General features: G+C 52.3%; 1 protein-coding gene across 4 annotated transcripts; it reads left to right on the forward strand.

Moving 5' to 3' along the window:
• The first annotated feature begins 713 nt into the window (after positions 1–713).
• On the forward strand, positions 714–21147 carry MICALL1 (MICAL like 1). Of its 4 annotated transcripts, none has more exons than XM_088055544.1 (17): positions 714–878; positions 6939–6987; positions 8901–9042; positions 10128–10231; positions 10840–11048; positions 13248–13828; positions 14361–14424; positions 15085–15470; positions 15758–16221; positions 16685–16819; positions 17148–17274; positions 17602–17692; positions 18067–18140; positions 18529–18643; positions 18978–19024; positions 19325–19383; positions 19531–21147. In XM_088055544.1, the coding sequence occupies exons 1-17, from the start codon at positions 733–735 to the stop codon at positions 19717–19719; spliced, it is 2982 nt and encodes a 993-aa protein (XP_087911670.1). In that variant the 5' UTR covers positions 714–732; the 3' UTR covers positions 19720–21147. The 4 variants fall into 4 exon arrangements, with proteins under 4 accessions (XP_087911670.1, XP_087911671.1, XP_014112176.1 ...); XM_088055545.1 differs by having other exon boundaries at positions 10921–11048; XM_014256701.2 differs by having other exon boundaries at positions 19325–19673.
• Positions 21148–21377: the final 230 nt, after the last annotated feature.

The raw sequence follows: 21377 nt of genomic DNA on the forward strand, positions 1-21377 counted from the left end.
GTAAAGGGAGGAGTGTAGAGCCCATACAAAATAACTGCAGAGAACAGACTCTGAAAGATTTGGAACAGGCAGCAATAAGCTCAACATCAGTGGGATGGTTTGGTCTTCCGCAGAGGTAGCTGTTGGAGTGAAAAGAATGCTAAGTCAAATAAAGTAGCCTTTAATAGTGTGCTTTCCCCCTCTTGTCAAACCATCATCCCGAGCGTGCAACACCAGCTCCCGTGACAATCCATCGCCTCGACGTTGTGGGTTCCTGAGATTGTATCGCACTCTTCCTCCGCTTCTTCCAGGGCTTCCTGTGAAGCGCTGCCTGTGACTCCGAATGTCCTGATCTTCAAAGCTCTCCTTGGCCCTGAGCCTACCCTGGGAGCCACCTACGTCCCAGATGTACTCCACCGCCACGGCTTAAGCCCCTAGGACTCCTGAGAACTGCTTCTGCCTGGAGCAGCCTCTGTCTAAGCCTGAGAGGGATCCGGAAATCAGGTTCCCTAGTGGTTTTTAATCTAGCTGAATTTAAATCGTATTCAGGCCCAACTCTTTCCCCGAGGTGGGAGAGGGTGCTCTGCCCAGCGCGCCGCCCTGCTCCCCGGGGAGCGCTGAGCCCGGGGGCCCGGGAGCTTCCGCGGCGTGTGCGGGCCCCGCCCCGCGCAGCCCCGCCCCGGGAGGCCCCGCCCGGCCGGGGCGGTGGGAGCCCCGGCGGCGGCGGCGGCGGCGGTCGGAGCGGCCGCCCCGATGTCGGGTCCGCGGGGCGCCCTGCAAGCCTGGTGCCGCCGGCAGTGCGAGGGCTACCGCGGCGTGGAGATCCGCGACCTCAGCACCTCCTTCCGCGACGGACTGGCCTTCTGCGCCATCCTGCACCGCCACCGGCCCGACCTCCTGTGAGTGCAGGCCGCGCCTCGCCCGCCGCTCGGACGGGGCGCCGCGGGGCTCCGGCTGCCGCCCGCGGGCGCTGCTGGCAGAAGGAGCGGGGGCGCGGAGGTTTGGGGCGCGGGACCGCTGGGACCCCGCTTTCTGGAGGGGTTGGGCCGCCTGTGCCCAGCAGCGATCACGGGGGGCTCACAGGGGTTTGGGAGGGATATCGGCGCCGTGGGAAACGTCTCCAGGCTGGCTGGCAGGGAAGCTCCCTGAGCACGGGCATGAGGGGCTCAGAGAGCGGATGTGTCTCCGTTGTACTGATGCGCTGAAGAAGATGCTGTCGAGAAATAGTTGAGTACTGGAAGTGAAGGATTCCATATTCGCAGGCAGTGCTCAAAGGCAGGTTGGATTCTGAGCAACTTGGTCTAGTGGAAGGTGTCCCTGCCCACTGCAGCAGGGTTGGAACCAGATGATCTTTCAGGTCTCTTCCAAGCCAAACTATTCTGTCACTCTGTGTTTCAGCAAAAGACCTTCTGACCTGGTCCTGCAGACCTTTCAAGGTCAGGGTTAACAGAAGTTGTGTGATTTAAGGCTGGTGAGAGCGTGGAGGTGGACTAGGTCCACACACTGAAATGGGAGCAGTGCCTACCGGAGAAGAGGCATGGTGTTGGTATCTGGGTGCAGGGGTGCTTTGCCTCAGCAAGAGGTGAGCTTTCACACTTTGGGAGGGCCAGGGGCCTGCCCTGCACGGGGACATTCCCAGCTGCCAGAGGCAGCCACTCTGAAATGTGTAGGGGCCTGGACCAGGTTGCTGCTTGCATTTGCTTCTAGCTTGTTTTCTCTGGATGCCACAGTGAAAGCAGAAGGTAGCAAATGCCGGTAGAGGTATTGAGCCTCTCTAGCCTCCCCCAGCTTGGGTGTCTCAGAGGGGGAATGTGAGTTTCAGGAGGCAGACAGAGAGTTTGGGATTGCTTGGGGGCACTGTGTCAGGCTGGAGAAACTGGCTGAGCTGCTGGAAGGAATCTGCCCTGACCTGCCTGTGTGCCCCGGTGGTGCTGGGAATCCGGCACCCATCTGCTCTAATCCTTGGTAGCCCTTGCAGGGCAGGTAGGCATTGCCCCACCTCGCTGTGCCTCCAGCGTGCACGGGCTCCTTTCCCTGCCGCTAAAGCCAGCAAGGGTTCTGCTCTGGGCCTAGTGGTTCTTCCTTTGAGGTTGCCCATATTGACCAAATTCTCTTTCCTGAGCTGGCCTCAGGAAGGCCTTTTGCCATGACAGCAGCCTCTGTCAGGCAGAGTGTTTACTGTGACTCTGCTGTGGAGCTGTGGTGTCCGTGAGAGGGTGAAACAGGCCAGTGTTCTTACAAGTTGAAGTGGAGCAGGTAGGCTGGAAACTGAACTGCTGCCTGCTGCGTTTCAGGTGGCTGCCCCAAAACCCTCAGCATGGTGCTCTGGAATGACTGAGAGCCAAGACATACAGTGTCTTTGCATCACTCAGGGTCTTGAAGGAGCTGTGTGATCCTTGTGTCCTGCAGCTCTTGGATGGATGGTATGGCTCACTGACTAGCTAGAACGGAGCCTCTGAAAATGCTCCCAGTTGCAAGGCTGCTGTGTGGGAAGAGGCAAATAAGGGACAGGAACAGCTGCAATTATTAATTGTACTGTGCCATACTGTAAATGGCACAGTAACTGGGAACTGAAAAGCAGAGGTTCAGTAAAAGCTTATGATAAACACTACTAAAACCACCTGATGGTTTCTCATTAACCGTATCTACCATCCCATTAAAGCAGAGGCTGCTGCTCTTAAGTGTCAGTGGGCTTAAATCTGCTCCTGGCAGATGTCCTAACTACATGTTTCACAGGTCCTCTGCACGAGCTGCACTGTAGAGACAAAGCCCAGGGCCTTACAAGGACATGGCATGCTGTAGAAGGATTTTCAGACGGCCGTCAGGAGAGTAGCATCATTTCATCTGATTCCAGCTTATTCAGCCTGTCCCGATTTGGAAGTGGGAAGATTGGATCAGAGGTAGTAAATCTCCTGATGGCAGGGGAAAAGTGGTTGCCCTTCTTTTCTTCTAAAGTGCTTTCAGTCAGCCCAGTAATGGGACTTGGCAGGGATCTGCGAGCGTGTTTCTGACCTTGTGTGGTCTTCCTGTGTGCGGGGCTCTCCTGGCCCGAACGAGACAGCTGCGCTGCTCCCCAAAGGCTGGAGTTCCTCTGCACGCAGCTGCTTCCCTGCTTCCTGATGGCTTCCCCTGGGATTGCAGAGGGGAGGAATGCACACATCCATAGGAGAGCTGAGCTGAAGCTCTTCTCTACCTGTGTGACACCGCTCCTTTGCCACCCTGATTCCCTGGGCAGTGCTGCTGTGGTAGCTGTCAGCCTGTCCCCGTTTTCTGACCTTCCCTGTTGTGCTGCTGTGCTGGGAGGGGACACACTGAGGAAGAGGCTGTCATGAAAGACCAAATAGGTGAGGCTGAGGACAGTTTTCCACATGACCCCTGATTTGAACACAATCACTGTGGAATAAGGCAAGTGGCATCAAAGGGACACTGCCCTGGAGAGCTTTGGAGCAGCTCGCGCAGAGCTCTTGTAAACACTGTAGGTTTGGGCTTTTTGAAAGACACAGACTGGAATTCCTCAGTGTCTACTGAATCCAGCTAAAGGTGCCTTGAGGTGACCACCAAGAACAAGCTGCATACCTGTAGGACCTGTGTGTTGAACCATGCAGATGAAAAATCCCTGACTCTGCTACTGTATGTACTTCACTTGGCTTTGTTGCCTCGCTGTCCCAGTCAGGGAAATGGGAAACTTGGATTTAGCCTCTGACTGTGCTGCTGGCTGTGTGATCTGGAGATGAGACATTTAATCTCTTATCTTCCCTTTTCAGTTAAGCTGGCAACATCCAGGCCAACTTGACAGTGGACTCTGGGGATTAATGAGTTTGTTTGCTCAGTGCTCTAGAAATCTGAAGCATGAAATTAGTGTTTACAAGGCATTTGCTACAGCTTAGTGAAGCAAAGAGCATCTTTCAGCATCCCAAGCTGTAGAGCCTCTCTGGTGCTCAGGGAAGGATCTTGGGATTCAGGGGTGAGAAGAATACAGGAGTATGGCACATGCCTTTGAAGTGCTGGGAGAGATGGAGGCTTGAGAAAACAGGAGATGAGGGCTGTTTTAGAAACGCTGTTTTGTGTCCCGAGAGCCATGGGTTTAGTTACAGGCAGGATCACAAATCTTGTTTGTTCCTTCCCATGTACTGCCTGCAATTCCCTGACAAGACCTGGAAAGCTGAATGGCTTATTATATCGCACTGCCTTAAAGTGCTCATGATTTATATTTGAGGAATCCAGGAATTTGTTCTGGTTTTAGCTGTATGGCACACCCTTCCCCCTTCCCTGGATCTGCTGTGCTCCCTGGCAGCTGCCCTAAACCCTGGAGTGCTTAGTGGCTATGCGTGTATCTAATTAGGTACGTGCTTGGGATGTTATTTGCATGGAAATATTACTCCAGGATATGGTACCGACACTGGGGTTTGCTGAGTCAAGACAGTTGTTCAGCTGGGATAGCCAGAGTTCCTACATCCAGTCCCTGGGACGGGTGTGTTGGCAGGAGAGGAGCCTGAGCAGGGCTGGATGAAAGACTGCTGAGATCAGGGCAAGGAAATAATGTGACATGCAGCCACATGTCACAGAATTGCGAGATGGCAAGTTCTGGGCTCTCTGCAGAGGAGACAGTTTATAGAGAGGAAAGGGTGAGTCTGGAGTGACTTTCCCCATGCCTGAGAGGCCATGCTCCTTGCACATTGGTACTGGGAGCTTGCCTGGGGCCACAGGGATGCCACGTGACCAAATGGCATATGGGAGTGCTCATGTCAGGAGCTATACAGGTCAGTGTGGTCCTGCTTGGCTTATCAGAGAGGGAGCTGGAAAATGCAGTGGAGAGGAACTGAATAAACTGATCCCTGGGGCCTGGTACTGATGGACTTCAACGTCTCAGGTAAAGCTGAGTGTGCAGTCCTACATTAGTGGAAAAAAATCTTCTATTCCCTTGGTATAAATGCTGCTTGGTACCTTGATACCTCTTGAGCTTCATTCACATCCTCTCAGCTGGCATCTGCTTTTCCTAATGGAGTTGCCTTGGTTTGCTAAAACAGCTTTGGTTCACTGGGTTAGAGTGGAATGAACGTGATGTTTTGTCTGTCAGATAATATTCGCCCAGCCCACCAAGGAGTCTTTGAGCTTCCAGCTACACCACTCCCATATCCTGAAAGTGAAGGCATTCAAAATGAAGGTCATGAATGTTTAGAGGGCAGTTGATATATAACTTTGCTGTCATTGCTTCTCCTGTGTTCCAAGTTGGCATTTTTTTTAAAGAGAAAAAAAAAAAACAATACTGCAAGGTTAAAGGAATTCTCTTGGCAAAAACAAACCAGAAATTTAGGGAAAAAAACATCCCCCAGTGGAGACTAGTTATAATTACAATAATGGCAGTGGTTTTGACATAGGCTGCAGCTGAAGCCTTTGCTCACCAGCATGTGAAGAAGGAAAAGTTGTGGTATTTTGAGCAGTCTGAGCTCTGTACGTGTATTCACATGGGCTTTCAGGAAGGTAACAGAGCTGAACATCCAGCCCACCTTTCTGTGTGTCTGCTGCATTTGCTCCCACAGCAGCGAGCGGCTGCAGCTTCCTTCGTCTGTGAGGAAACGGCACCAGCAGCCTCTTGCTTTTGAACGGAGGAAGTGTAATTTTATGGTGGTGTAGGCAGCTGGGAAAACCTTCCTGAGCTCGTCACAGACTTCCTCTGCAGCTTTGGGAAAGCTCCATGAGCGGCTTCGAGCAGGGGCTGGCGGCCCTGCCATGTGGCGCCAGGACAGGTTGTGTCAGTGCTGTAGGAACCGACAATCAAATCCAGAGGGGGATGGAAGAAGGAGGTTCCCATAGCCCCTCTCTGCAGGTGCGTGGTGCCACCTCACCTGGATCCTGCACACCACCTTCGGGGTGGGGAATGCATTCCCCCCTCTAGTCTGAATTGTCCTTCTGTCTTGATCTCCCAAGCTTCACCTCTTTGTGGTCTATTAGGGTGGCTTTGCTTGACCCTACACCTCTCTGGACTGCGTCCTCCCATGAATCCAGCTAGCAGGCACAGTGGGCTGCTGCATGAGGGGGTTTTTTGTAACAAAGCTGAGATCCTTGGCAGGAAGGAGCTGTAAGCAGTGCAGCATGATGCTGTTTTCACACATTATACCCACACACACATGCAAAAGGCCTAACTCCTTCCTGCATTTCTCCCCCTCATTTGAAAGCCTGCAGACTGCTTTAACTGTCCACCCTCTGCTTCCCTGGTGAAGGCAGCTGATCAGTCCCTGTGGCCAGGCTGAACCCCGAAAGGGCTTCAGGGCAACAAGTGAAATGGGTTGGAGCAAATGAATCCCCTGGGTTTCATTTCATTTCATGCTGGGAATCCTCATGCTGTGTGCCCTGAGCACCTTGCATTCAGCTCCAAGGGCTGCAGCTGAGGACAGTTTGTTGTGCACTGTGAATGTTTAGGGGAAAGCAAGGACAGACGTGCAGTTTAAGATCTTCTGTGTCACCCCAAATTCCTTGAGGTGGTGCAGGGAGGTTTGTCTAAGGACCCTCACAGAGCCACCTGAAAGAAAGTCTTCTTTGTCTTGAGGTGAGAAATCTGTATCCCATCCTCCACTGTTGTGCCAGTGGCCTTGGAAAAGCAAGTTTGGGGTCATGTCGTGCACTCTTTGGTGCAGCAGTGCATGGTGCTAATTGAAACATGGCCCTGGTATTTCTGCAGTCTTTAATCTCAAGGGCAGAAGCAGGTAACAAGAGACAAAAATGACATTTTAATTTCCTGGTCACCACCCATTTGGGACTCGCTTTCTTTTTTTAATTGCAATTTCCCTTTAGTTTCCTTGCCCCATTACAACCTGAAATCTGCTTTGCCAAGGCTTTGTTTATCTAGGACCTTATGTGTTGAGTTGTTGTAAGGTTGACTGTCCTGGCAATACATGTGATGGCATAGGGGCACTTTTCCTCTGCACTTCATGTGGCTATTTTGTGCTTTCTCGTTTCAGAGACTTTGATTCGCTCTCCAAGGATGATGTCTATGAAAACAATCGCTTGGTAAGTGCCCATTCTGCAATGCACAGAAGGAAGAAGTGGTGTGAGAATGACTTAATGGAGGTCATGTGGTGTGGGAGGAATTTGTTACAGTGCTGGGGGTATAAGAAATATCTGTGAAAATAGAATAAGAAATATCTAGAATAAGAAATATAAGAAAAATAGAATAAGAAAAATCACAAAACTGTGTTTGTAAGTAACTGGCAGGAGCTTCTCTGGAAACAAGGGAATCTGAAACATCAGCTTCCTGCCTGGTTATCCTAATAGTTGCCAAGACAACATCTCAGGTGAAAATTTAAATGGTACAACATCTTCTTGACTTCAGTTGTTCCAGATTTGCAGGCAGTGGAAGCAGGAAGCTAGGTTTACTTCAGGCATCAACAGAGAGGAAAGTCATGCTAGACCCTGGTCTGCGGTGTTCCCTTCCTTCTTGGGACAGCTGGAGCCAGTAGCAGAAGCAGGCAGTGTGGAATGGGGAGGTGCCCAGCCCCAGGGGCTAGTGGTAGGACAGAGCAGCAATAGTCCTGTTTCTTTAAAATGAGAGAAAGACCTAATTGCTGCAGGCTCCATCTAATAGTCTGTGGAAAGGCATGGCCCATCACCTTCCCAAGATGAGTTATGCTACATACAAATATCTTAAGGTTGGATGTCGAGGATGAGGCCAGATTCTTCAGTGGTGCCCAGCAACAGGAGAAGGGGCAGTGGGTACAAACTGAATTACAGGAATTCCTCAGCTGAATATGAGGAAAAACATTTTTTACTGTGAGGGCACTGGGCTTTCCTACATCCTTTCCTACACCAGTTGGCCCCTTTCAGTCATTAGCAGCTTTTTCCATTCAAGACCCACAAAATGGGTATCTTGTCCTATTAGAGACCTCTTAGGTGAGGTCTCTTTACTCCTTGTTGCTTGTAGCCTTGTGTTCAGTAAGACTCAGTCCAGACAACTGGCTTAAAGCCAGACTGAGCAGAGCAGGATATCCATGGGGGCACTTTTACACCGCTAGTTGCTGCAAATATCCATTTTCTTTTTTTTCCATTCCTTTCCTTTATATCTCACACCCTGTACAGCACACCATGCCATAGACACTAGGCACCTTCAGTCTTTATCCACACCCAGTACCTTTACTCATGAACCTGGTACCTCACCATTCAGTGCCCAAACCACTCTCATATCCTCCTGGTTTACCTCTCTTCAGTCCCTGCCACAGTCTTCCACCCCCATCCCTGGGAAAGCAATGTGGGTACGCTGCCCTTGGCTCAGCAGAGGGATGGCCAGTGTAGAAACAGTAATCCACACACACTGCTAAGTGGGAAACTCTCCAACATTTTTTTCCTCCTCCATTCCTTCCTTTTGGGTAGCCGTATATACAGTTGGAGGAGGTGGATGGACTTATCACAGTGTCCTTGTTTCTTCTTGCTGAGACACAGAAAAGTACTGAAAGTACTGGCTTGTGCATGGCAGGGTGCTGGATGTTGAGCTGGGATGGCTCTGTTGATTGTGGGAGGGGAAGGTGTGGCACCGCAGAGCATGAAAGGATGGGCAGTCAGTGTTTCTGTGGGGTGAGCATTTGGGGTGGCTGGGGACGCTGCTCAGTGTCACTGGAAGTAGCTGCTAGCCCTTGGCCCTTCGTGGTGCCAGCCAAGACTCTGCCAGGCTCTTGCATGAGCACTGCTGGTTGAGCTGAAAAAAACACTGCTTGTTGTTTTGTTGGCTTTTTTTCAGTGAAAACTTGAAGGGAACCTTGCTTCTGTTGCTACTTTATTTAGTCAAGCAGCATGTCTGGAAGCCTCTGTCCATAAGGGATGTCATAGACTCACTGTTTGACCTTCCCTGGGGTCCTTCCAATTTGATATTTCTGTTGTTTTTCATGAAGCATCAGTTTTCTTTCCTTAATGGCTCTGTGCTGTTCCTGCAGGCCTTTGAGTTGGCAGAGCGGGAGCTGGGCATCCCAGCCCTGCTAGATCCCAATGATATGGTCTCCATGAAAGTCCCCGACTGCCTCAGCATCATGACTTACGTGTCTCAGTACTACAACCATTTCAACAACCCCAGCCAAGGTGAGTGTCCTCCCAGCCCTCAGGCATCCAGTTTGCCCCTGTTTGATTACAGGAAACCCAGCACTGCCTTGTGCTTCCTCCTTCCCGTGGCAACTGGGAGCTGTGTTTGTGGGGAAAGGGAGAGGAGCAGGTAGTACCTGCCTCTCCTGCATCTTGCTGGTGCCCCTGAGGAAGGCCTGGAAGAGAGAGTGCGTTGGGGAGAGGTTTCACAAGAGGTGGGGGGTGATGTAACAGCTCAGGCTGTGGAAAAAGAAACGCCTTTCTCCTCCCTCTGTGCTGCATTGCTGCCAGCTTGGGTTGGGCCACCACCCCTAGTGCTCACCAGAATCCTTTGTGATCTACTCTAACCCACTAAAATAGGAGAAAGCTAGATAGGAGCCCATCTACCACAGCTAATTTTTATCACATAGGTACATGTAAAGTGACTGGAGGACAGAATGAGTGGAGCCAGGGTGGAATGTTTCAAATCAGCTCATCTGTCCCTACAACTGAGCTGTGTGTTCTGAGACAGCTCTTCCCAGGCATCTTTTGGCTGGGTGGAGATGAGAGCTGCAGGTCTCCTCTGTTTCTGTCTGTAGCCACAACATCAGATAAATCTCTTCCGCTTGTATGTGCTTCTCCAGGGATGCTGGTCTCCCAGCAAGGAAGCCTGCTGGGGACTGGTGTGTGAGTTCCAGCCCCGACAGCAACATAGTCTGGAAGCCCTGGGGCCCAGTGGGTCACAACAATACATCAGCAGCTACCCCAGCTGCTCTGGGCTTTGAGCATTGCTCAGGGAGTCAGTTACAAGGAAGCCAAGTAGCACGTGATGAGTAAATAAAATCACAGTGGGAGGCTGGTATCCCTGGGCCACAGAAGGGGATCCACAGCAGGCCAGGCTCTCTGGCAGCCTCACAGCTGACCCATTATTAGACTGTGTTTGTCTTTTCCACCTAAAATAAGCCCTGAAGTTTTGGGAGCGGCAGGTCTCATCCTATGTCACAAGGCTGGAAGATTTTATTTTTTTTCCCCTCCCCTTCCTGCACATGGGTGGTGTGAGTCACTTCTGTTCTCCATGCCTGATCCTCCTTCCCTCTTGCCTCCAGCCAGTGTCCCTCCGCCTATGAAGCGACCAACTGCTGCCTCCTCTCCTCCTCTGCTGTCCCACAAGATGCCCATGGCTGAGGTTGAGAGTCCTTCAGCACCACAGGTACCTAATTTCTTGATCCAAAGACAGCATGAGGCAGTGGTACCCCCTGCACTGCGGGTGATGAGATGGGAAAAAGCCTGTCACAGAGCCATGGATCTCTGCAGGGGCCTGTGTATTTTGGGAGTGAGGGGTGCTTGGGATTTTGTTTCCTTGTGGAATCTAACTGAGAGTAATTTTTTTCTATGAGTCTGTGGACTGTAATTTGTCCATGGCAGGCAAGAGGTTGGGTAGGTTGGCACCAGATGGTTCCTTGAACCACCCAGGTTACAAACACTCTCCTTTCTATGTGGGGATAACACTGTAGATGAGGAAGGAGCACGAATGTGGGACTAGAAGGGCAGAAAATATACCTTTTATTTCAGGTTTTAGCAGTTGTCTGGAATGGGACCTTTTTCAATGTTTTGCAGGTGCATGGGGTATAGATTAGTCCCTTCCACAGCCCTTCAGCTGTAGATAGGGCCAAGGCACCTTTTGGAGTGGCCCCTTCTAATTTGGGAAGAGGCAGTCTGACTGTGCCTGGGCTTGAGGGCAGCTGTTCTGTGCATTGTCAGCCCCTGAGGTCAGCCTCTGAGCTGTGCCACGAGTCCTCAGCGATGGGCCTTGCACAGGGAGCAGCTGCTCTGGAAAATCCACGGTCTGAGGAGCAGCTTGTGGCCCCTGTCCTGAGCTGCCTGTGCGTTGTGTCCCAGGATGATGTCCCCTCGGAGCAGTCCCAGCGCAGCACGCTCAGCAGCACCTGCGCAGCCTGCCAGCAGCACGTCCACCTGGTGCAGCGCTACCTGGCCGAGGGCAAGCTCTACCACCGCCAGTGCTTCAGGTATGTCATGGCCAGGTCTGGTGGGGTGGCCTCTCTGCTCAGCAGACTGGAGGTCTGTGGCCTGCTGCACTCCATCTTCGAGTGTCTGCATCCCTGGGAAACAAGGAACATGAACAGCAGTGCTTGCAGTGAGAGTGAAGATGTTCCATTTGCCTGCCAGCCCCCTGTCCCAGAGGTCTGGCCAGCCCCTAGTGTCCCTGTGCTCCATTCCTATCCTGCTCCCTGCCTCCCTTGCTGACTTGTGTTTTCCCACTTCACTTATTTGGAACCCCAGCCTCTTGACCTTCTCCCACCTCCATAAAAAAGGATGCTCTGCCTCTTTACCACCTGCCTACCCAGGACCATCCCCCTTCACCTTCCACTGAGGTCTGAGCCATGACATCATCCTACAGACCTCCTTCCACCTACACTCCACATCCTCAACTGGATATACAGGCTTTCATGCTGCCTGGGTGGTGCTGAGCTCCCAGGGAGCATGTGGAGAGCTGCAGACTGTTAACAAACTGAGGAATGAGGGTTTACATGTCAGCAGCTCTGTGGTTAGTCCCTGAGTGCAGGTCCTTACCTGCAGCACCTGTGAAATCATTTCACTTTGCTTTCCCTGCTGTGATGATGAAGAAATGAGATCTCTCCTGCGGGCCACAGGACAAGGGTTGGCATCTGAGGACAGAAGCATTGAGCCACTGGGAAGATGTGGGAGGGCTCGTTCACCTGTCTAAGGCAGTTGGGGATGTGCTGTAGAAACTGTCACAGGAAGGGAGCTGAGCTGGGGCCCATCAGGCTTCCCATCTGCAGCTGGGGCAAAAGCAGGAGTTTTGGAGTGCAGGTGCAACATTCCCACTGTCCTCATGGGCCAGGAATAGGAGAAGTGCCATGTCTGTCATGGCACAGCTCATGGCCCTTCAGACTGAGCAGGGAGATCCCTGTAATTTTATCACAAATGTTTTGCCTTCTGATTATTTTCTGTTTTGTTTTGTTGGTTTTTGTTTTTCCTGTGCTGATTCATGGACAGTATTTGGTCAGAAACATCCTGTGGCAGTGGTTCCCATGGGCTGATGGAGATAAACCCAAAGCAAATCACTTTCTCCCCTTGTCTGAGCTCTCTACCTCCTCATTTCATCATACCCCTTCTCTCTAGAGTCCCTATGTCCTCACACTTCTGCTCTCCAATTCAAAGGAAATCCCAGTCAACTGGATGCCCAGAGCAGAATTCCTTGCCAAAATTATCTGCTGGCAGTGTAGGGCAGCCAGCTGCTGCAAGCACCAGGTATTCAGACAAGAAGGAGCAAGCTTGGTTTTCATGGGAGTGCTTGATCAGCCCCTTGCCTTTGGCTCTCTTTCATGTATGCCATCCACCTCCCTTCCCAGGTGGAGAAGGACTGACTTGGTTGCCAGTCACACTTGCTCCTGGAGGGCTTCATTAGGAAGCATTCAGAGGCTTGAGGGGGGAAGAGTGGATGATCCAAGGAGATGTGGCAGAGAGCAAAGGACAGGGAAGCTATTAGCCCAGTTTCAACAGGTAAGGCAGAGTGTAAAAATGGCTGCCAAGTGTCCACTTGTCCTTCCAGCCAAGTGCTGTGGTCCAGCTGGATGCCATGGTCAGCATTACTGAGGCTGAGCATGAGACCAGGCCAAGCTTGTGTGTTCCTTCTCCTGAATACTCTGGAAGCCTCCAATGTAGTAATTTCCTGAGCTGAAGTTGATGTGATTTTATTTAACAATCAGCACTGGGGAGCAGTTGTTCTACAAATGTATCTGACAGTTCTTTAACTTGCCCCCACAAGGTGGCCCGTAGCCTCCCTGTGCCAGTTCTGAACCAGTTGCTCCCTAATTCCAGTTGATATTCACTGTTTTCATGTCTGTGAATGGTTGATGCCTCTCCCCATTCTAAGTGTGGAAAACATACCATATGCCAGTACCAACTGTCACCCTTCCACATCTATTAAATCCTTTCTGAGATGATGGAAGAACCCAAATATATGCAGTATTTGAGTTATGAACTTGCCATGGGTTCCTACAGTGGCCTGGTTACATTTCTCTACTTCTTTTCCAAATTACTTCCCCAAGGGCACTTTGGGATTTAATAGCAGGGATAAGGACTAATTCTCCGTCCCTACAAGGGTGTTCTAGGTGTGTTGCCTTCTGTGAGGGGCAGGATGGCATCCCCCATCTCATGGTGCTCTCTCTTCTCATTGACAGATGTAAGGAATGCTCCAGCACGCTGCTCCCAGGGTCGTACAAGCCTGGGTCAGAGGCAGGGACTTTTGTCTGCACGCAGCATCGTGGTAAATTGGCCATGAGCGGGAAGGCAGAGAGGAGGCCCAGCCCAGACCGACAGTCACCAGAGCTAAGAACTGAGACTGGGGCTGACAGCATGGGAGAGAATGCCCTCCAGGCAGGAGCAGAGGTGGGGAAGGATGATGGTGACTCCCAGGAGAGTATGGCAGAGACCCCTATGCCTACAGAGGGCCTTGCTGGCCCAGCAGAGAAGGACAGCACAGCCAGCAAAGCAGAGACACCGACACCCCCTGCTCATGCTGGCAGTGGGGCACCTGTCTCCCAAACTCCCCCCAGGCCTCCAGTCCCCAGCAAACCTGCAGGGCTCACGCAGGACAAAGCCAGCTCACTGGATGGACGGCTCAGAGACTCACGTCCCACCCCAGCCCCAAGGAAGGCCACTGATGCGTCTGTCCTCTCCCCTCCAACCTCCCACCCTGTCCCCCGGCCCAGGTCCACTCTGCAGGGCGAGGGCAGCGAGTGTGGGCCCGGCATGGTGAACGGTAAGAGGGCACTGTGGTGGCAGGGGTTACCCTCCACACCCTCAGTGGCTGAGGTGGTTGGCTGCAGGTTGGCTGAATTCCTTCTTTGCAGCCTGACACTCTTCTGCCTCCAAATAAATCTTGGGCTCAGACACCAGGTCTTTGATTGCCAGCAATTGCCAGCCATCCCCACAGCAAGGAGAGCACTAGTTTTCCCATCTCTCTGCTCCCTTGTATTTCTCCAGAGCTCTTCAAAGGCAGCAAGCCAGTGTGGAGGGAAGATGGTAGAGCTGGAGGAGTTTGCAGGTGTGGGAACAGAGGGGCATGTCAATTCTCCAGGTGCAGTTCCCAGGGCGAAGTGGGTGGAAAAAGGCAAAGGGGATGTTTGGGGTTGGCTGGCTGCATCAACTGTGGGAGAAATGCCATGAGGTCTTCAGTGACTGGGAATAGCCACCTTCCTGTGGGAAGGTACCGAAGAGGGGCCTCATGTTGATTTAACCTCTTTCTTCACGTCCTTTCGGTGTTATGACAGTCTGACTTTGTGTCTTTCTAGGTCGTGTACCTGAACCCAGCCCCCCTGTCCCAAAACCTCGAGGGAGACCCTGCTCCTCTGATCGGTATGTCCCTCTGCAGAGAAACTCCATAGCAGGGTGGGGCTACGGGGACAACGCAGCTGTCGTCTTCTCTCCCACCTCCGTCAGCTCCTGCTCTTAGGAGGATGTAGGCTTTGACCAGGTTCTTTTTCTAATAGGTGCTAGCCCAGGATGGTCAGGCTGACAGTGTTCATCCATACCTCCCAGGGCATTTATCTCTTATTGTAAAGAGTTTGAAAGCTTCAGAAAGGTGTTCCATGGCACAGGCAGATTGCCAAATGCCTTCTGGAATGGCCCTGCTTGTGGGTGCTGAGAAGGGGACATTTGTCTGCCTTGTGGAGAGTTTGTCTTGGGAAAGGTGGGAAGACCAGCTGTCCCCATAAAGCCCAGCCTTTACCACTGCTTAGCAGATGGAGGCTGTAATATTCTGACACCAAAACACTGGGCCCAGCAGGCAAGTCAGGCAGGCTGTGTTTCCCTAAGGCCCATAGGTTTGCCCACAGAGAGCAAGACGCTGTGTCTGGGGAAGCCTAGGGCCATCCTTGGATGAGAAAGCTGCTTCCGCATGGGAGACAGCCTGCTCCATCCTTCCTTTCCCCCAAGGGCTAAGTCCCTCTCCAGTGCCTTTGCCACTGCACCTTTTCTCTGCCATCTCGATTTCTCTTTCTCTTTCTCTTCTACCAGTGGTGGAGCAGCTGCTGCAAGAGCCAAGGACCCGCCATGGATGGCCTTAGTGCAAGCAGAGCCCAAGAAGAAGCCAGCTCCCCCTCCTCCCCCAGGCAACAGCCATGAGACTCCGAGTAGGACTTCAGAGGAGGATGGGGAGGAGGTGGGGAAAGCCAGGAGTGAGGAGAGCAGGTCTGATACCACAGAGCCCAAACCGTACAACCCCTTTGAGGAAGAGGATGAGGAGGAAGTGGAAAGTGCTGACACCCAAAAGAGCACACCTGAGCAGGAGCAGAGCGAGACTGCTGCCAAACCTCTCCACCCCTGGTATGGCATCACTCCCACCAGCAGTCCAAAGGCAAAGAAGCGGCCAGCTCCACGAGTCCCCAATGCTTCCCCACTAGGTGAGCTTCCTCCCGCTCCTTTATCACTCCTCTGCAGCCCCTGTGCATCCCTGTGGAGGTTCCCCCTTCCCGGGTGCCTCTGCATCACCCTGGCAGGCCAGGCCTTTATGCGGTGATGGTTGCATTAGCTTGCATTAGCCATGTCCTCTCTACCCACTGGAGCGCAGCCTTGCAGCGTTTGCAGGCAAGATTTTACACTGACCCTTGTCTTCAAGGGTGTATGCCACCCTCCCCTTCTGTCCTGGCTGTCCCTTCATTCCTCCCTGAGCTCTCCCATTGCTTTGCAGCCCACCACCCCATCTCCAGGCTGTCACACTCTGAGCCATCATCCTCCACCCCGTCGCCAGCTCTCAGCCTCGAAAGCATCAACTCTGAGAGTTCAGCCAAGGTGCTGGGAGACACAGATGAGGCCTCAGTGCCCAAAAGCTCCTCTGAGCCCACTGTGCACATGCCAGCAGCTGCCAAGACTTCCAGCACAGATGCGCCGCTGGCCAGCGTCTCCTCCAGTGAAAGCCCCGCTGTTCCAGCCAGCCTCTCCACCAACTCCTCCTCCTCCTCCTCCAGCAAGCTGGCCAGCCTCAGTGGGGAGATGCAGACCAGCAGGAGCATCTCCACTGGCAGCCTAAAGACCAGCCCCAGCCGGCTGCCCCCCAAGCCTCCAGCTGGGGCTAGCCCTACACCCATCCTCTTGGTTTCAGATGGGGGTTCTGGGAGCCCCAAGACATCTTCCTCACCTAAACCACAGCTGAAGGTGAGGTGATGACCTTCTCCCCATCCACATCACAGGGCTTTTCTTCCCCATCCATCACTCAGTCACAGGGGATCTGTGAGTCCAGGCTTGCCCCTTTGGTAGGCTTGATGTGTGAGCCCCTGAAAGCGAGCTTCAGGCCTGTGTTAAATGGTGGCTCTGCTTGTGCTCTGCCTACCCCATGTGCTAGAGAAGAGGCAGGATTTCATGTAGTCTGAGCAAATAGAAGGGCAACCATGAAGGAAAATATTTCAGCATGCTTGTGAGAGAGAGCTGGGAAACATGTCAAACAGGAGTGCAGCTATTTTTTTGACTAGGTGCTTGTGGAGATGAGTGCTGTGTTCCTCCTTTAGGAGGCTGTGGGGCAGGACAAATTCTAGCACTGCCCTGGCTGCTCATTCCCAATTGTTGGGATCCCTTCCCTTCCCTGGATGCTCATGTATCTGCATTTGTCCGCCCTCCCCAGTCTTCCTGCAAAGAGAACCCCTTCAATCGGAAGCCATCACCTGCTGCCTCCCCCTCAGCAAAGAAACCTCCCAAGGGCTCCAAGCCTGTGCGTCCTCCTGCACCAGGCCACGGCTTCCCACTGATCAAACGCAAGGTAAAAGGGCCCTCGGGAGCAAGGAGGGAAAAGCCGGCTCTGTGCTGTCCCCCAGGGCTGGAGCAGTCTGCAGGCACCCTGCTGATGCATGTGTGGGAAGGGATTGCAGCAGGTGGCCGTGGCTGGGGAGGAGGGTGTGTAAGCTACAGCTTGTTCATTAAAGCACCATGGTCTTCCTTTGCTCCAGAGTGGGGTGGGGATTTCAGATCCATGCTTCGATGGAATATTCTGTTGTCCCCCTGCCCTTGTTAGTGTTGACCAACCTCTGGATTACCCCTGGGAACTGGAGTCTGGAGGTAACGAAAGTGTCTTATTTATGGCTTGGCAGGTGCAGACAGATCAGTACATCCCTGAAGAAGACATCTATGGGGAGATGGATGCCATTGAGCATCAGCTGGATGAGCTGGAGCACCGTGGGGTGGCCTTGGAGGAAAAACTGCGCAGTGCTGAGAATGGTGTGTAGGTTGGGCTGTCTGTGGGTGTGGGGCAGGACAGACCCTAGGGCTGCCCTCTTACTCCCTGCTGATGTTGGGGTTGGAAGAGCACATGAGGCTGTGCTGGCCTCCAAGATTGGTCACAACCTTACCCTGAACATGGAGATGTCCCTAGAATGGAAACAGGTGAGAGGAGAGATAGGGTCTCTCTGGGCCTCAGAAATAGGCTGAGGTTGGATTGGCTCTAGCCCAGTGCCCCTCCCCTGGCTTGGCAGAGGCCAGCCTTTTGCAGGGTGATGGGATCCACCAGGGCTGGGAATGGCTCTGAATTGTCCCTTTGCTTGGCAGACAACTCTGAGGACAGCCTGCTTGTGGACTGGTTCAAACTCATCCATGAGAAGCACATGCTGGTGCGCCACGAATCAGAGCTCATCTACGTGTAAGTGTGTGCAGGCGTGTGGAGAGGCACTGATACTCTCTTGGGGAACCCTTTCTCAGCCCTCCTGAAATGGTGCTTCCAGGGGAGATCCTGACAGGGTCTCCTTGCCTAGAAAAGAGAGGGAGTAAGGGCAAGGAAATCTGTCCAGATGCACTGAGAACTGACCCACAGCACGTCACCAGAGCCTCTGCAGTATCTGCTCCAGGAAGGCCTTGAGCAGCCAGGCCTGGTCCTTACTGGTCCTTGGCTCCCTGGCTATACAGGACAAGATCAGAATCTTGATTGTTCTTTCCAAGCTCACTCTGTACTTTGGGATGGTGTTCTGCCTCTCTGGAGCCTTCAGTGCTTCCCAACATTTCCTCCTTCCTTTGCAGCTTTAAGCAGCAGAACCTGGAGCAGCGGCAGTCAGACGTGGAGTATGAACTGCGGTGCCTCCTCAACAAGCCAGGTAAAGCACCACTCTTTGTGTGCTTACCCCTTTTTTCATAGAATCACAGAATATATTGAGTTGGAAGGCACCCACAAGGATAATTTTTCCCCTTGGCATCATCTCCCCTCTCTCTAAGGGCTTTGTAGGGCTGCCAATGCAATCAACTGGCTCTAGAGGCTCTGTCCCACCTCAGTGTATGTCCCAGCCTTGTGCAGGGACATGCTTCTTTTGTCCCCATGGAATGCCACATGCAGGGCTCTGTCCCCACAGCACTAGTAACCCAACTGGCCCTGCAACATGGCAGGGTAGAGGGGATTGTGCTGGAGATCTCTGCCCTGAAGCTCTGCATTTCAGTGCTCCTTCAGCCATGTAATTGCCTGTCCTTCCCTGGGGTTTGGCTGGGTAGAGAAGGACTGGACCGATGAGGACCGAGGGAGGGAGAAGGTGCTGATGCAGGAGCTGGTGACCATCATTGAGCAGAGGAATGCCATTGTGAACTGCCTGGACGAGGACCGGCAGAGGTGAGTGAGGAATGGGGTGGGCTGGGGGAGAAGGGAAAAGCACAGCCTGTCTGACTCAGCTCCACATGAGCGCCTCGCAGGGGTGTCCCAAGATGTCCATGTTGCTGATGTCTTTCCCAGGCTTCCCAGTCCTTGTCTCTTTGAATGCCTTGTGTGGGAAAGACAGGACAGCATGTGCAGCATGTGGGATTTATCCTGCTGGTTGCAAATGCTTACAAGACAGTGATGGATCTGCCCCTCTATGGCTTCTAAGTAGGAGGCTCTCTAGCCTGAAACAATACAGCAGCTGTTTTCAGGGCTGAATTCCTGACCTCTTTCCCATTCTTTCTTTCAGAGAAGAGGAGGAGGATAAAATGTTGGAAGCCATGATTAAAAGGAAAGGTAAGAAATAAATGGGAAGCTTTTTGGAGTGATGTTTTCACGGCTGACCCCAGTAAGGGGCAACACGAGACATTTGTGAAATTGCTTGCAGGGGAGATTGAATCTATTCTGTGTAGACTGGGGAGACTTTCCTGGGGGACCAATAAAGTTAGAGGCACAGTTGTGCTGCACACCCCTGTTATCAGAAAAAGTGTGCAGGCAGTGGAGGGCTTTGATTCATGCCTCTCACCCTTGCCCATTGTGAGTGTGTTTGTACAACTATTGACATCCCACAGTAACAACCTCCCTTTGCAACCCCAGAATTTCACAAGGAGACGGAGACCGAGAGCAAGAAGAAAGGCAAATTCAAGCCTATGAAGGTGCTTAAGCTGCTGGGCAACAAGCATGATTCCAAGAGCAAGTCATCCAAGGAAAAAAGCTAGAGCAGGGGAACACCAACATCGGGAGGGAACCCTGACTCGCCTCTCCCTGGCCCTGGCTCACCTCTCCCCCTGCTCCCTCCTCAGGCACCAGAGCTGCTGCCCCAGGGAGATGCCAGCCCTCAGCCCAGAGTGGGTGAGAATGACCAAAGCCCTCCCCTTCCTAAGGCTGTGGGGGAGCATGACCATATCCTCCATGAAGCCTTGTTAACAAGGCGGGGAGAAGATGGATTTGCTTTTCAGATACGTTACCCAATTGTGTGCTCTTGTCATTAACTGAGAACAAGCAAAGGAGTTTCGTGTTTGTGGGAAAACTTGCACTAACTGCACCCCATCCCTTCTCCCGCTCTAACTGTGACAGTTCCACGTGCCTCTGACTTTTGCCAGGAGGGGACTGGGCCTCCCTGTCCCTCCCTGCCTGCCCACTCTTGTCCCTTTTCTGTCCCATTTTTAACTTCAGGAGAAAACTGACATTAGAATCAGTCATTCCTTTGGGTTTTACTGGCCTAAACTAAAAGGTTAAGAAAATACTCCTGCATCATAAGGCTCTAGAGCCATAGCCAAAAAAACATGTGGTGCCCTATTTATTTTGAGCTGTCCCCTCCCTCGTGTGCCAGGGTGGGTGGGCTCCGTCCCAAGGCTGAGAGGACCCAAGGGGACAGTGTACAGCTGCTAGGATGTAGCTCACGTGCCCTACTCAGGAACCCCACTGCTGCTAAACACTGCTGACTCTGCTGCCTTCCTGGGGAGGGAAGACCTGTTCCTTTTCCAGGCAAGGGCAGAAAAGCTCAAGCTTGACTGAGTGCCGGCAAGGGGCACTAAGCTTGTGTCCCTGCTCACCAGTGCCACCCTTGAGCGGCAGGGGAGAGAGGCGCGGTCACAACTGACCTTTACCCAGCTTCACCTGTGTATACTTTAAAAGTGTGCAGATGTGGCTGGTTATTTTTTACACCTCCTTTACTAGATGAATTCAAACCCATCCAAGAACTTTAAACCCCTTATTTTATTTGTCATGTGTGTGCGTGTGTGTACATCAGAGGAGAGGAGGGAATAGGGGGGCAGTGTTCTTCCAACCATCCCTTCTTCCTTCCATTTTTGTTTCCTGCCTTCACTTCCAAGATGATGAGTTATTTATTGAATTATTGGATCAGTCTGAATTAGAGTTTCATGGGTGTTTGGTTGGTCAGCTATTCATCATGCCTTCTCATTAGCAAATTAGACATAGCCAGCCCTGAGCCATCTGCTGCAGTCTCTTCTAAAAACCCAACAGGCTTTAGCCAAAATGCTCTCAGAGCAGTGCCTTGCTAGGTGGCTGGTGTAGCATTCTGGAGAGGGATCCTCATTTCCCAAAACCAGAGGGACCCAAGCCCCTCCTCAATCCCAGCGTGGCCCCCATGGCTGGGAGCTGGCCAGTCCAGCCCTGTGCTGGTAATGCCATCTCACCCTTGCCATACACAGCAGGCTGATGAGGAGCAGTGATAGGGGCGGGGAGACCCCAAAGCACAACTCTTTTCTAAGGAGAATAAAACTGCTTTAGAGCCTGCTGTCACATCACTGTTGCCAAAGGCCATTGGGATTGCTGCAGCCTGACACCCCTTGGCCCTGCGCCTGGTCAGCAGTTTGATTTGTAAATTATACTGTACTAACTCCATGACTTCCATTCACCTGAGCAGAAATAAAAGAAACATTGGATTTAAAAAGTGATTGTGGATTAGATTTCTGATTCCTTTGTGCACTTGTGCTGTCCCACGGCCAGGGCATACTGCCTGGCTTTGGGAAGTGCCTGAGTATTGCTAAGAAGCAGAGGATGAGATCTTAAGGAAATTGGAAACTGGATGTTATGCTGGGATTTGCACAGGAAAAGTGGGACATCATGCTTCAGCCTGCTGGAGGACAGAGGTGCAGGTATTTATGAGGTGAGCAAACAGCCATTT

Source organism: Pseudopodoces humilis, chromosome 5 (genome assembly GCF_049639895.1).
Source record: "Pseudopodoces humilis isolate 2021_Gansu_Grassland_sample_001 chromosome 5, ASM4963989v1, whole genome shotgun sequence".
NCBI classification, from domain to species: domain Eukaryota; kingdom Metazoa; phylum Chordata; class Aves; order Passeriformes; family Paridae; genus Pseudopodoces; species Pseudopodoces humilis.

Bases quoted from the DNA above. Each gene is read 5' to 3' on its own strand.
- MICALL1 (XM_088055544.1), top strand. From the start codon at position 733: ATGTCGGGTCCGCGGGGCGCCCTGCAAGCCTGGTGCCGCCGGCAGTGC. The intron at 15,471-15,757 runs GTGAGCTTCCTC...ATTGCTTTGCAG, and splicing joins CCCCAATGCTTCCCCACTAG to CCCACCACCCCATCTCCAGG. The intron at 16,222-16,684 runs GTGAGGTGATGA...CGCCCTCCCCAG, and splicing joins CACCTAAACCACAGCTGAAG to TCTTCCTGCAAAGAGAACCC.